We start from the raw sequence: 13,933 nt of genomic DNA on the forward strand, positions 1-13,933 counted from the left end.
TTTTTTTTTTTTTTTTTTTTTTTTTGCGGTATGCGGGCCTCTCACTGTTGTGGCCTCTCCCGCCGCGGAGCACAGGCTCCGGACGCGCAGGCTCAGCGGCCATGGCTCACGGGCCCAGCCGCTCCGCGGCATGTGGGATCTTCCCAAACTGGGGCACGAACCCGCATCCCCTGCATTGGCAGGCGGACTCTCAACCACTGCGCCACCAGGGAAGCCCTGTGATTTTTTTTAACGTCTTTATTGGAGTATAATTGCTTTACAATGGTGTGTTAGTTTCTGCTGTATAACAAAGTGAATCAGCAATACATATACATATATCCTCATATTCCTCCCTCTTACATCTCCCTCCCACACTCCCTAAGCCACCCCTCTAGGTGGACACAAAGCACCGAGCTGATCTCCCTGTGCTATGCGGCTGCTTCCCACTAGCTATCTATTTTACATTTGGTAGTGTATGTATGTCCATGCCACTCTCTCACTTTGTCCCAGCTTACCCTTCCTCCTCCCTGTGTCAGCTCCATTCTCTATGTCTGCGTGTTTATTCCTGTCCTGCCCTAGGTTCTTTAGAACCTTTTTTTTTTTTTTTTTTTTTTTTGCGGTACACGGGCCTCTCACTGTTGTAGCCTCTCCCATTGTGGAGCACAGGCTCCGGACGCGCAGGCTCAGCGGCCGTGGCTCACGGGCCCAGCCGCTCCGCAGCACCTGCGATCCTCCCAGACCGGGGCACGAACCCGTGCCCCCTGCATCGGCAGGCGGACCCCCAACCACTGCGCCACCAGGGAAGGCCAGAACCTTTTTTTTTAGATTCTCTCTATATATGTGTTAGCATACGGTATTTGTTTTTCTCTTTCTGACTTACTTCACTCTGTATGACAGACTCTAGGTCCATCCACCTCACTACAAATAACTCAATTTCATTTCTTTTTATGGCTGAGTAATATTCCATTGTATATATGTGCCACATCTTCTTTATCCATTCATCTGTCGATGGACACTTAGGTTGCTTCCATGTCCTGGCTATTGTAGGTAGAGCTGCAATGAACATTGTGGTGCATGACTCTTTTTGAATGATGGTTTTCTCAGGATATATGCCCAGTGGTGGGATTGCTAGGTCATATGGTAGCTCTACTTTTAATTTTTTAAGGAACCTCCATATTGTTCTCCATAGTGACTGTGTCACTTTACATTCCCACCAACAGTGTAAGAGGGTTCCCTTATCTCCACACCCTCTCCAGCATTTACTGTTTGTAGATTTTTTGATGATGGCCATTCTGACCGGTGTGAGGTGATATCTCATTAAAGTTTTGATTTGCATTTCTCTGATGATTAGTGATGTTGAGCATCCTTTCATGTGTTTGTTGGCAGTCTGTATATCTTCTTTGGAGAAATGTCTGTTTGGGTCTTCTGCGCATTTTTGGATTGGGTTGTTTCTTTTTTTGATATTGAGCTACATGAGCTGCTTGTATATTTTGGAGATTAATCCTTTGTCAGTTGCTTCCTTTGCAAATATTTTCTCCCATTCTGAGGGTTGTCTTTTCATCTTGTTTATGGTTTCCTTTGCTGTGCAAAAGCTTTGAAGTTTCATTAGGTCCCATTTGTTTATTTTTGGTTTTATTTCCATTTCTCTAGGAGGTGGGTCCAAAAGGATCTTGCTGTGATTTACGTCAGAGAGTGTCCTGCCTGTGTTTTCCTCTAAGAGTTTTATGCTGTCTGGCCTTACATTTAGGTCTTTAATCCATTTTGAGTTTATTTTTGTGTATGGTATTAGGGAGTGTTGTAATTTCATTCTTTTACATGTAGCTGTCCAGTTCCCCCAGCACCACTTATTGAAGAGGCTGTCTTTTCTCCACTGTATATTCTTGCCTCCTTTATCAAAAATAAGATGACCATACGTGTGTGGGTTTATCTCTGCGCTTTCTATCCTGTTCCATTGATCTATATTTCTGTTTTTGTGCCAGTACCATACTGTCTTGATTACTGTAGCTTTGTAGTATAGTCTGAAGTCTGGGAGCCTGATTCCTCCAGCTCCGTTTTTCGTTCTCAAGATTGCTTTGGCTATTTGGGATCTTTTGTGTTTCCATACAAATTGTGAATTTTTTTGTTCTTGTTCTGTGAAAAATGTCATTGGTAGTTTGATAGGGATTGCATTGAATCTGTAGATTGCTTCGGGTAGTATAGTCATTTTCACAAAGTTGATTCTTCTAATCCAAGAACATGGTATATCTCTCCATCTGTTTGTATCATCTTTAATTTCTTTCATCAGTGTCTTATAGTTTTCTGCATACAGGTCTTTCTTTTCCTTAGGTAGGTTTATTCCTAGGTATTTCATTCTTTTTGTTGTAATGGTAAATGAGAGTGTTTCCTTAATTTCTCTTTCAGCTTTTTCATCATTTGTGTATAGAAATGCAAGAGATTTCTGTGCATTAATTTTATATCCTGCTACTTTACCAAATTTATTGATTAGCTCTAGTAGTTTTCTGGTAGCATCTTTAGGATTCTCTATGTGTAGTGTTGTGTCATCTGCAAACAGTGACAGTTTTACTTTTTCTTTTCCAAGTTGGATTCCTTTTATTTCTTTTTCTTCTTTGATTGCTGTGGCTAAAATTTCCAAACTATGTTGAATAATAGTGGTGAGAGTGGGCAACCATGTCTTGTTCCTGATCTTAGTGGAAATGATTTCAGTTTCTCACCATTGAGGATGATGTTGGCTGTGGGTTTGTCATATACGGCCTTTATTATGTTGAGGTAAGTTCCCTCTATGCCTACTTTCTGGAGGGTTTTTATCCTAAATGGGTGTTGAGTTTTGTCAAAAGCTTTTTCTGTACCTATTGATATGATCATATGGTTTTTCTCCTTTAATTTGTTAATATGGCTTATCACATTGATTGATTTGCGTATACTGAAGAATCCTTGCATTCCTGGTATAAACCCCACTTGATCATGGTGTATGATCCTTTTAATGTGCTGTTGGATTCTGTTTGCTAGTATTTTGTTGAGGTTTTGATTTATGATCTTTTATTGTGCCTCTCTTCTGTGGTAGCTGCTGTAAAGAGATTTTTTTGAATGTCAAACAGGTTCATTTATTACCTTGAGTGTGAAAAAAAGGAGTTAATTTGGTTTGTTTCTGCAATTGGGCCCTGCAAATCTAGGTTAAGACACAAGCCTACCTTTGTGTTTATAGTGATATCTTTCAAGTTGGGGGTAATGAGAAAATGGGAGCAAGTGGCTGGATTACTGGAAAATCTTAACTCATTTCACACTTTTCAGAGATCTAATGTGCTTGTATTTGTGCTGTTAATTCTAGTCAGAAGTTTAAAATTTTTTTCAAGGAATATGAACTCACATATCAGAAAACAAATTGGTAAACTCTTACTCCTTTAAGAGTCAGCTCAAGCATTACTTTCCTGTAAAACCTTCCATCTTTTCTAGGAAGACTTAGGTGTTACCGTCACTATACATGCCTACTGCATCTTGGATGTATCCCTGCCATGGCATTAATGATAATGTATTGTAATTTATTCTATTTGTCTTCACTTAATTGTGAGCAACTCAAGAACAAGGGCCAGATTTTTTTTTTTCTTAATTCATATCCCTCCTCCAGCCCATCTCCCCAGGTTGGAGCTGAGAGTATATATCCGTGAGTAAGAGAATAGGATAAATGTGATGTTTATACTGCAGCTAAGGAGCCTTTCTTATTCTGGTTACTGGAGTTGGAAATGATGTATTTGTCATAAGTGGATATCAATAACCTAACTAAAAATAGGATTAGTACTGTGTATGCTTTGATTTTTGTTACTTCTTTTTCTCTTGTTTTTCTCTGTGATTACAGTTTGTAAAAATGGAATTTCAAGCAGTAGTAATGGCAGTTGGAGGGGGATCTCGGATGACAGACCTGACTTCCGGTATTCCCAAACCTCTGCTTCCAGTTGGGAACAAACCTTTAATTTGGTACCCATTGAATCTGCTTGAACGTATTGGATTTGAAGGTGAGTTATGGCAATGAGATGTACTCATAAAACTTTTAGGGTGTTTGATCCCAGTGATTTGTCAGTTTTATGAGGGTGAGACAGGATGAATGAAAGAAGACTAGGACTCAATGTTGGCTGGAGACTGGCCTCTTTAAATTAGGAACTCAGAAGTACTCTATCGCTGTGTGAAAAAGGTTGAGAAGATAGTGCTAAGTGTTACTTTTTTAGAGCTAGTCTCCACGGTGATCTAATTGAACCCTGGAAGGATGTCAGACATGATATGAGGAATACAAGTGCCTCATAGTCAGTACTTACTGAGAACCTGTATGTGCCAGGTAATATATTAAGCACTAGGGTACAGAATTGAAAATATTAACTCGGACCCTGATTTCTAGAACCTTAAAGTCTATTGGAAAGATACACATGTAAACAGATTATCATCGTGAAATGTGATAAATGTTATAACAGAGGCACATTATAAGTGCTTGTTATAAGGAAGTTGCTGTTTCTACTTGAGGGATTCAGAGAAGGCTTACAGAGTAGCTGACCCTTGAATTGAGTCTTGAAAAATAGATTACCAGGCCTACCAGTGTGGAGAGAGCATTCCATACAGAAGTAATAATGTATGCAGAGATAGAGTCATGATCAGCACAGCATGTTCCAGCAGCTACTTTTCATTTTATTTGGCTGTAATATCAAGTGTAAGGGAGGAGGAGTAGATGTAATGAGAGAAGTAAACAGGGATCATGCTATGAAGGGCCTTGTATTGCATAATGATGAATGTAGATTTTTTTTCCTGAAAGCAGTGGGGAACCAGTGAAAGGCTTAAACCGAGGTTTAATATGGTTAAATTAGTGGGGGGGTTTTTTGTTTTTTTTTTTCTGTACGCGGGCCTGTCACTGTTGTGGCCTCTCCCGTTGCGGAGCACAGGCTCCGGACGCGCAGGCCCAGCGGCCATGGCTCACAGGCCCAGCCGCTCCGTGGCACGTGGGATCCCCCCGGACCAGGGCACGAACCCGTGTCGCCTGCATCGGCAGGCGGACTCGCCACCAGGGAAGCCCTAAATTAGTGTTTTAACTATTCTAAGTCCTTTGCATCTTTATATAAATTTTAATCAGCTTATCAGTTTCTACAAAAAGGGTTGCTTCAGGGCTTCCCTGGTGGCGCAGTGGTTGAGAGTCCGCCTGCCGATGCAGGGGACACGGGTTTGTACCCCGATCTGGGAAGATCCCACATGCCGTGGAGCGGCTGGGCCCGTGAGCCATGGCCGCTGAGCCTGCGCGTCCGGAGCCTGTGCTCCGCAACGGGAGAGGCCACAACAGTGACAGGCCCGCGTACAGAAAAAAAAAAAAAAAAAAAAGGTTGCTTTAATTTTGATTGAGATTGAATTGAATCCATAGATCAGTAGGAAGAGAATTCACATCGTAATAATATTGAGTCTTCTGATCCAGGAGCGTGGTATATCTCTTCATTTATTTAGGTCTTTTGTAATTTCTCTCAACAGTGTTTTACAGTTTTCAGTGTATAGGACTTACACATATTTTGTTAGATTTATTTCTAAGTAGTTGATATTTTTGATGTTATCATAAATGGTAATTATTCCAGTTTCCAGTAGTTTGTTGCTAGTACATAAAAATACAGTTTCTTTATGCTGACCTTGCATCCTGTAACTTTTCTAAATACACTTATTATTAATTCTTGTAGCTTTTTGTAGATTCCTTAGGATTTTCTACCGTTTGACCTTTATAGGTCAAACTGTAGACATTGACATTTATAGACATTCCACCCAGTAAAGGAGAATGCACATCCTTTTCAAGTGCTAAGAACCTTCACCAAAATAGACCATATTTTTAAAAATAAAACAGGTCTCAGTAAATTTATAAAGATTAAAATCATACAAAATATATTCTCTGACCACAGTAGAGTTAAATTAGAAATCAGTAACAGAGAGGTATCAAGAGAATCCCTAAGTATTTGGAAATTAAACCACATATTTCTACATAACCCAAAGAAGAAACCACAAGGGAAATTTTTTTTTAATTTTTATTGTAGTATAGTTGATTTACAACGTTGTGTTAGTTTCAGGTGTACAGCAAAGTGAATCAGTTATACATATATCCGTTGTTTTTTTTAGATTTTTTTCCCATATAGGCCATTATAGAGAATTGAGGAGTTCCCTGTGTTATACAGTAGGTTCTTATTAGTTATCTATTTTATATATAGTAGTGTGTCTATGTCAATCCCAATCTCCCAATTTTACCCCCCCATCCCCCTGGTTTTCTACATCTGTGACTCTACTTCTGTTTTGTAACTACGTTCATTCGTACCCTGTTTTTAGATTCTACATATAAGCGATATCATATGATATTTGTCTTTCTGTGTCTGACTTCACTCAGTATGACAATCTCTAGGTCTATCTATGTTGTTGCAAATGGCATTATTTTGTTCTTTTTTATGGCTGAGTGATATTCCATTGTATATATGTACCACATCTTCTTTATCCATTCCTCTGTTGATGGACATTTAGGTTGCTTCCATGTCCTGGCTATTGTACATAGTGCTGCAGTGAACATTGGGGTGCATGTATCTTTTCAAATTATTGTTTTCTCCGAGTATATGCCTAGGAGTGGGATTGCTGGGTCATATAGTAGTTCTATTTTTAGTTGTTTTTTTTTTTTGTGGTACGCGGGCCTCTCACTGCTGTGGCCTCTCCCGTTGCAGAGCACAGGCTCCGGACGCGCAGGCTCAGCGGCCATGGCTCACGGGCCCAGCCTCTCCGTGGCATGTGGGATCTTCCCGGACTGGGGCATGAACCCATGTACCCTGCATCGGCAGGCAGACTCTCAACCACTGTGCCACCAGGGAAGCCCTCTTTCTAGTTTTTTAAGGAACTTCCATACTGTTCTCCATAGTGGTTGTATCAATTTACATTCCCATCAACAGTGTAGGAGGGTTCCCTTTTCTCCACACCCTCTCCAGCATCTATTGTTTGTAGATTTTTTGATGATGGCCATTTTGACCAGTGTGAGGTGATACCTCACTGTAGTTTTGATTTGCATTTCTTTAATAATTAGTGATGTTGAGCATCTTTTCATGTGCTTTTTGGCCATCTGACCACAAGGGAAATTAGAAAATATTTTGAACTTACTGAAAATAAAATTTCAGTATATTAAAATTTGAGGGATATAGCTAAAGCAATGATTAGAGAAAATTTTTTAGCATTAAGCACTCTGTTAGAAAAGAAAAAAGTGTCTCAAATTATCATCTAAGCTTCTACTTTGACAAGCTGGAAAAAGAGAAGCAAATGAAACCCAAATAAGTAGAAAAAAGGAGATAAAAATAATGAGAGCAGAAATAAATGAAATAGAAACCAAAAGTGTTAGAGAAGATCAGTAAAACCAGAAGATGGGGGTTTTTTTTGAAAAAAATCAATAAAATTATTAAATTTTAATTAGACTGATCAGAAAAAGGAGAGAAAACACAAGTTGTTAATAACAGGAATGAGAGAGGGAACATCACTACAGATCCTATAGACATTAAAAAGATAATGATGGGCTTGCCTGGTGGCGCAGTGGTTGAGAGTCCGCCTGCCGATGCAGGGGACACGGGTTCGTGCCCCGGTCCGGCCCGCATACCACAAAAAAAAAAAAAAAGAAAAGATAATGAGGAGGGGAGTTACCTGGTGGTCTAATGGTTAGGATTTGGTGCTTTCACTGCTGTGGCCCAGGTTCAATCCCTGGTCTGGGAACTGAGTTCCCACAGCCATGCAGTGCAGCCAAAAAAACAAACAAAAAAGATAATAAGTAAATATTGTGAACAACTTTATGGTGATAAATTTGACAACTCAGATTTTTTAAAAAATTGCTTTGGAAGCTTTATGAAGAATCAGTGTGGAGGAGTTAAGACTAGAAGCAGGGAGACAAATTAGGAGATTGTTACCAAAGTCCACACTAGCAATGAAGAGGGTCTGAGCCAAGGCATTTAGCACTAAGGATGGAGAAGAAGGACCATCTGAAAAAGTTGTTGATTAATGGGGATGGGTAGCAGAAAGAAAGGGAAGATTCCTTCTACTTTTTGCTTGGGTAACTAGGTGGGTAACTAGGTAATAGGAAAGGGAATATGGGACAAGGAACAGGTTTTTTGTTTTTTTGTTTTTCATTTCAGGTGACTTTTATTTTTTAAAATTAATTTTTATTGGAATATAGTTGCTTTACAATGTTGTGTTAGTTTCTGTTGTACAGCAAAGTGAATCAGCTGTATGTATACATATATCCCCTCTTTTTTTGGATTTCCTTCCCATTTAGGTCACCATAGAGCACTGAGTAGAGTTCCCTGTGCTATATAGTAGGTTCTCATTAGTTTTCTATTTTATGCATAGTAGTGTATATATGTCAATCCCAATTTCCCAATTCATCCCACCGCCCCCTTCCCCCCTTGGTATCCGTACGTTTGTTCTTTACATCTGTGTCTCTATTTCTGCTTTGCGTGTAAGTTCATCTGTATCATTTTTCTAGATTCCACGTATAAGCAATATTATACGACATTTGTTTTTCTCTTTCTGACTTACTTCACTCTATACGACAGTCTCTAGGTCTATCCACGTCTCTGCAAATGGCACAATTTCGTTCCTATTTATGGCTGAGTAATATTCCATTGTATGTATGTACCACATCTTCTTTAGCCGTTCCTCTGTTGATGGACATTTAGGTTGCTTCCCAAGGAACAGGTTTGAGCGAAGACAATGAGTTTGGCTTTGGCCACAATGAGTTTGAGGTGTTCTATAGTTAGATATAGCAGATCAGAATACCAGATGGAGGTGGTGCCAGATCCTGGGCCCCAGGGTTGTGATCCAGTGTTTATTCCACTCATACCTTCTTGAGATAGACCCGTGAACACTTCTTTGCAGTAGTCTGTATGACATTGACCTTAAGAGATGTGTTTTATTTTTTTAATTAAACATTTTAAAAAATATTTATTTTAATAAAATAAAAATATTTATTCGGTTGTGCTGGGTCTTAGTTGTGGCTCACGGGCTCTTTAGTTGTGGCATATGAATGTAAACTCTTAGTTGCAGCATGCATGTGGGATCTAGTTCCCTGACCAGGAGTCGAACCTGGGCCCCCTGCATTGGGAGCGCGGAGTCTTAACCACTGCGCCACCAGGGAAGTCCCAAAGAGATGTGTTTTAGAAAAGGTTTTCTTTTTAGATCTCAGTCTTACAGGTGAAGGACACATCTTAATACACTTTTAAATATACTGCTTCCCTGTAGTAAGTTCTTATGGATTTGTCATCTATAACTTTTTTTTTTTACTTTTGCTATATATCTTTAGTTATGCTTGGTGATGACCTTTTGTGGTATATAGAAAATTCCTTCTCAGTGAGGCTCAGTCAGAATTTGGAGAATGTCTCCTAAATATGGGATTCTTTAGTTGAACAGTAAACTCTATGTTCACTCTGTTCATGTTGTTTGTGATTTTAGGGAAGTTAACATAGCCCTGCTTAGCATTAGTCTCTCTCCATACGGAAGATTCCTGGTCCAATTATGAGACTGACTGTCCCGTGTTTATAGTTACTCCCTTCACTCTACCTAAAATGTCCTCTCCAACCTATGGAAGTGTCACCTTCTCTTTGAAATCACAAAGAGTTTTAATCACAAACAGTTTTAATCAGAGCATAATCATCCTCTATGCTTTCATCACACTTTGTTTTTCTATCTCAGTACCTCTCAAGGCCTGCTTTATGCTGTAGTTAGTGGCATGGGAAACTGATCTCCCTGAGAGCAGGTACTGTGTCTAATTCATCTTTGTAACATCAGCATTTTATGTACAGTATGAACTAAAATTTTTGTTGGACTTGAATTCATCATGGCCTGCCTCAGAGGCGATCCCTTCCATGAAGCCTTCCTTAATTAATCATTTCCATGTCTAATTTTTCCATATTACGTTTCTTAAGAATGGGAACCATGTTTAGTTCATTTCTGAATTCTCAGTGCCTATTTGTCCTTTACGTATTAAATGTATTTGTACTTATTGGTTGAATGAGTGAGTTAATGACTGAAAGAAAGCCAAATGGGGAAAGGAAGAAAGTGAGAAGGAAAGAAGAAAGGTTAAATGATTTGAAAAAGAAAGAGGAAGAAAGAAGGGAAGAAAATAGAAAAGAGAATGATTATAGTGGAAGGGGGAGATAATTGAGCACTATCTTGGAACAAGTAGTGGAAATTGTTACACTTTAGAGGTGCTAAAATCTGATCTTCAGATATCAGCAACACATGTTATATTGCAGTGGGTTACATTACCCTGCCAAAGATCCATGACAAAACCCCAAGTTTTCTGTCATTAATTGATAGCTACGTGGATAAGGTGAAGGCATCTATTATGTGGATAAGGTGAAGGCATCTATTACGTGGAAACTGCCTGTTACCGGGTTCATTGTGATCCTCAGTGAAGCACTAACGGCTGTCTGATGGAGAGTGGTGATAGCTCTTTCTTTGGAGTGAATGAAGAGTTAAAATGTGATCCTATTTGTATATGCTTTGATAAATGCTCTTCTAAATTCTTTACATCAGGAAGAAGTGGTGTGTAATGTATTAGTTAAAGCATGGGCTCTAATCATACAGACGCGAGTTTTATCTTAGATCTCGTTTACTAGTTTTAGTACCCTGAACAAAGTCACTTCATTTCTTTTACTCCAAGTTTTCTCATTTGTAACATGTGATTGCTGTAAGAATTAACTGAGAGAATGCACGTAAAATACGTTGAAAAGTCTCAATAATATTAGCTGTTATTACTAAATCTAGAAACAGACCAAATCTAATTGAAAAAGCGTAACCATTGTCTAAATGAATGAGAGTTTTTCCTTCTTTTTTTCTTTCGTGCTATAGAAGTCATTGTCATTACCACCAGGGATGTCCAAAAGGCTCTATGTGCAGACTTCAAGATGAAAATGAAGCTAGATATTGTGTGTATTCCTGATGAAGATGACATGGGAACTGCAGATTCTCTGCGCCACATATATCAGAAACTTGAGGTGAAAAACTGTTTCTTGATTTTTATTGTTCATTGAAGATAAATATCATCTTATGTTTTCCCAATGCATTGCAGTTTACAGTGCTTTTTTTCCTTAATATTTTATTTTGTTTTATTTATTTATTTATTTTGGCTCCATTGGGTCTTTGCTGCTGTGCGCAGGCTTTTCTCTAGTTGTGGCGAGCGGGGGCTACTCTTCGTTGCGGTGCAAGGGCTTCTCATTGCAGTGGCTTCTCTTGTTGCGGAGCATGGGCTTTAGGCATGTGGGCTCAGTAGCTGTGGCTCTTGGGCTCTACAGCGCAGGTTCAGTAGTTGTGGTACACAGGCTTAGTTGCTCCGCGGCATGTGGGATCTTCCAGAACTGGGGATCTAACCCATGTCCCCTGCCTTGGCAGGCGGATTCTTAACCACTGCACCACCAGGGAACTCCCTACAGTGCTTTTTAAAAAATATATTCTTGCATCACATTCTTTCTTGCCCATGTTTCAAGTGCTTTTTAGTTTGGTTACTAGTGAAGATTTAGACAGTTGTTACAGTCACTAGTTTCCAATATTTTTCAGTCATAGTACATCTTTATAAAAAAATATACTTCAAATATACTTCAAAAGATTCCATTTATATAAAGTTCCTGAATAAGCAAAACTGATATATAGTAATAGAAATCAGACCAGCAGTTGACTCTGCAGATGAGGGATCGACTGGAAAGAAGTACGAAGAAACTTGCAAAAATTTCAGCTCCCCCACATGATAATATTTGAATGTTTAGTCTCCTTTGATTAAGAAATTAACACGGGTCTATGGATATGAGGGTACAGTCTCCCCAGTGGCCTGTGGCCCATAAACTGAGAAAGATCCACTGTCAGTTGTTCTCAAATTGATGTCCTTTGGAAAAAATTCATTCTGTGTGATAATGTTGCTATCTTACTTGAGTTGGGGGGCAAAATTTCTCCTACTATTTCTAGTGACTGCAAACAGATGTATTATTATTTTCAACCTACCTGTGCACTAAAGAACAAAAAATTAATGCAGATATGTACACAGCCTTTCCTTCCCTTTATTGGGGAATAATTTACACACAGTAGAATACACGGGTATTAATTATATAGTTCAATGAGTTTTGACAATTACATATACCCAGGTTATCATTATCCAAATCTAGAACATTTTCATCACCTCTCAAAGTTCCTTTGTGCTTTATTTTAGTCAGTCCTGCACCTTTAGAGTCAACTGCTGTTCTGATTTCTATCACCATATATTAATTTTGCTTGTTCATGAACTAGGTATAAATGAAATCATATAATTTTATTCTGGTTTCTTTTGTTCATCATAATATTTTTCAAATTCATTCATATGATTGCAGGTATAACTAGTTTGTTCTTGTTTATTGCTGAGTAGTATTCCATTGAATAAATATACCACTATTTACCCATTTTTCTGTTGATGGTCATTTGGATTGTTTCTAATTTTTAGATATTATGAATAAAGCAGTTATAAATATTGTTCTGCAGGTTTTTTTGTAAAAATATTATAGGTTATAGGGTTTACTTTATTGCAAACTGCCAAATAGTTTTCTAAGTGGTTGTACATTTTACACTTCATCAGCAATGTATAAGAATTGTACTTGCTTCACATCTTCATCAACACTTGGTATTGTCAGTCTTTTTAATCTTAACCATTCTAGTGTGTGTTATGTACCACTATCTCATTGTGGGTGTTTTTTTAATAACTATGTTTATTCTTTTTTTTAATGATATTTTGTTTATTTATTTTATTTATTAGTTTTGGCTGCGTTGGTTCTTCATTGCTGCATGTGGGCTTTCTGTAGTTGCGGCGAGCGGGGGCTACTCTTTGTTGCAGTGCACAGGCTTCTCGTTGCTGTGGCTTCTCTTGTTGCAGAGCACGAGCTCTAGGTGCACGGACTTCAGTAGCTGTGGCAAGTGGGCTCAGTAGTTGTGGCTCACGGGCTCTAGAGCGCAGGCTCAGTAGTTGTGGCACAGGAGCTTAGTTGCTCTGTGGTATGTGGGATCTTCCTGGACCAGGGCTCGAACCCGTGTCCCCTGCATTGACAGGCAGATTCTTAACCACTGCGCCACCAAGGAAGCCCTCATTGTGGTTTTAATTTGCGTTTCCTTGATGATAATGATACTGATCACCTTTTCATGTGATTATTAACCATTTGTATATCTTCATGGAATGTCTGTTCAAGGCATTTGCCTTTTTTTTGAGTTGTTTGCCTTGTTATTATTGATTATAGAAATTCTTTATATATTATAGGTGCAAAGCTTTTGTCAGGTATGTGTTGTGAATATTTTCTGCCAGTCTGTGGCTTGCCTTTTTACATTTTTAATGGTGACTTTGATGACCAGAAGTTTCAAATGTTGATGAAATCCAGATTACTGATTTTTTCTTTTATGGTTAGTACTTTTTGTGTCCTAAGAAATCTTTGCTTACCCCAAGCTTATAAAGATATTCTTTTGTATTTACTTCTAAAAGTAAAGGTATAAAGGTTTACTTTTTTCTGTATGGATATTCAGTTGTTCCAGCATCATTTGTTAAAAAGACCTGCCTTTCCACATTGAATTGCTCTGAAGCCTTAGTTGAAAATCAGTTGACCGATTATGTGTGTGCTATTTCTTTTTTTCATTTTTAAATTTATTTATTTTTGGCTGCGTTTTTTTGGTCTTCATTGCAGTGTGTGAGCTTCTCATTGCGGTGGCTTCTTTTGTTTCAGAGCATGGGCTCTAGGCAAGCAGGCTTCAGTAGTTGTGGCCCACAGGCTCAGTAGTTGTGGCTCATGGGCTCTAGAGCACAGGCTCAGTAGTTGTGGTGCATGGGCTTAGTTGCTCTGCAGCATGTGAGATCTTCCTGGACCAGGGATTGAACCTGTGTCCCCTGCATTGGCAGGTGGATTCTTTTTTTTTTTTTTTTTTTTTTTTTTTT

General features: G+C 38.8%; 1 protein-coding gene across 3 annotated transcripts in view; it reads left to right on the forward strand.

The window, feature by feature from the left end:
* The window catches only part of EIF2B3 (eukaryotic translation initiation factor 2B subunit gamma), a 170,626-nt gene that overhangs the window by 2,163 nt on the left and 154,530 nt on the right, over nucleotides 1-13,933 (forward strand). For all 3 annotated transcript variants that reach the window (XM_027108742.1, XM_027108743.1, XM_027108741.1), the window contains exons 2-3: nucleotides 3,830-3,986; nucleotides 10,849-10,994. In XM_027108742.1, coding sequence (XP_026964543.1) covers nucleotides 3,839-3,986; nucleotides 10,849-10,994 — 294 coding nt within the window. In that variant the 5' untranslated portion in view covers nucleotides 3,830-3,838. The remainder of the gene's footprint in view (nucleotides 1-3,829; nucleotides 3,987-10,848; nucleotides 10,995-13,933) is intronic.

The sequence above is a fragment of the Aethalodelphis obliquidens genome, unplaced genomic scaffold (assembly GCF_003676395.1).
Source record: "Aethalodelphis obliquidens isolate GAN/ISIS:26980383/991018 unplaced genomic scaffold, ASM367639v1 scaffold9, whole genome shotgun sequence".
In the NCBI taxonomy this organism is placed as follows: domain Eukaryota; kingdom Metazoa; phylum Chordata; class Mammalia; order Artiodactyla; family Delphinidae; genus Aethalodelphis; species Aethalodelphis obliquidens.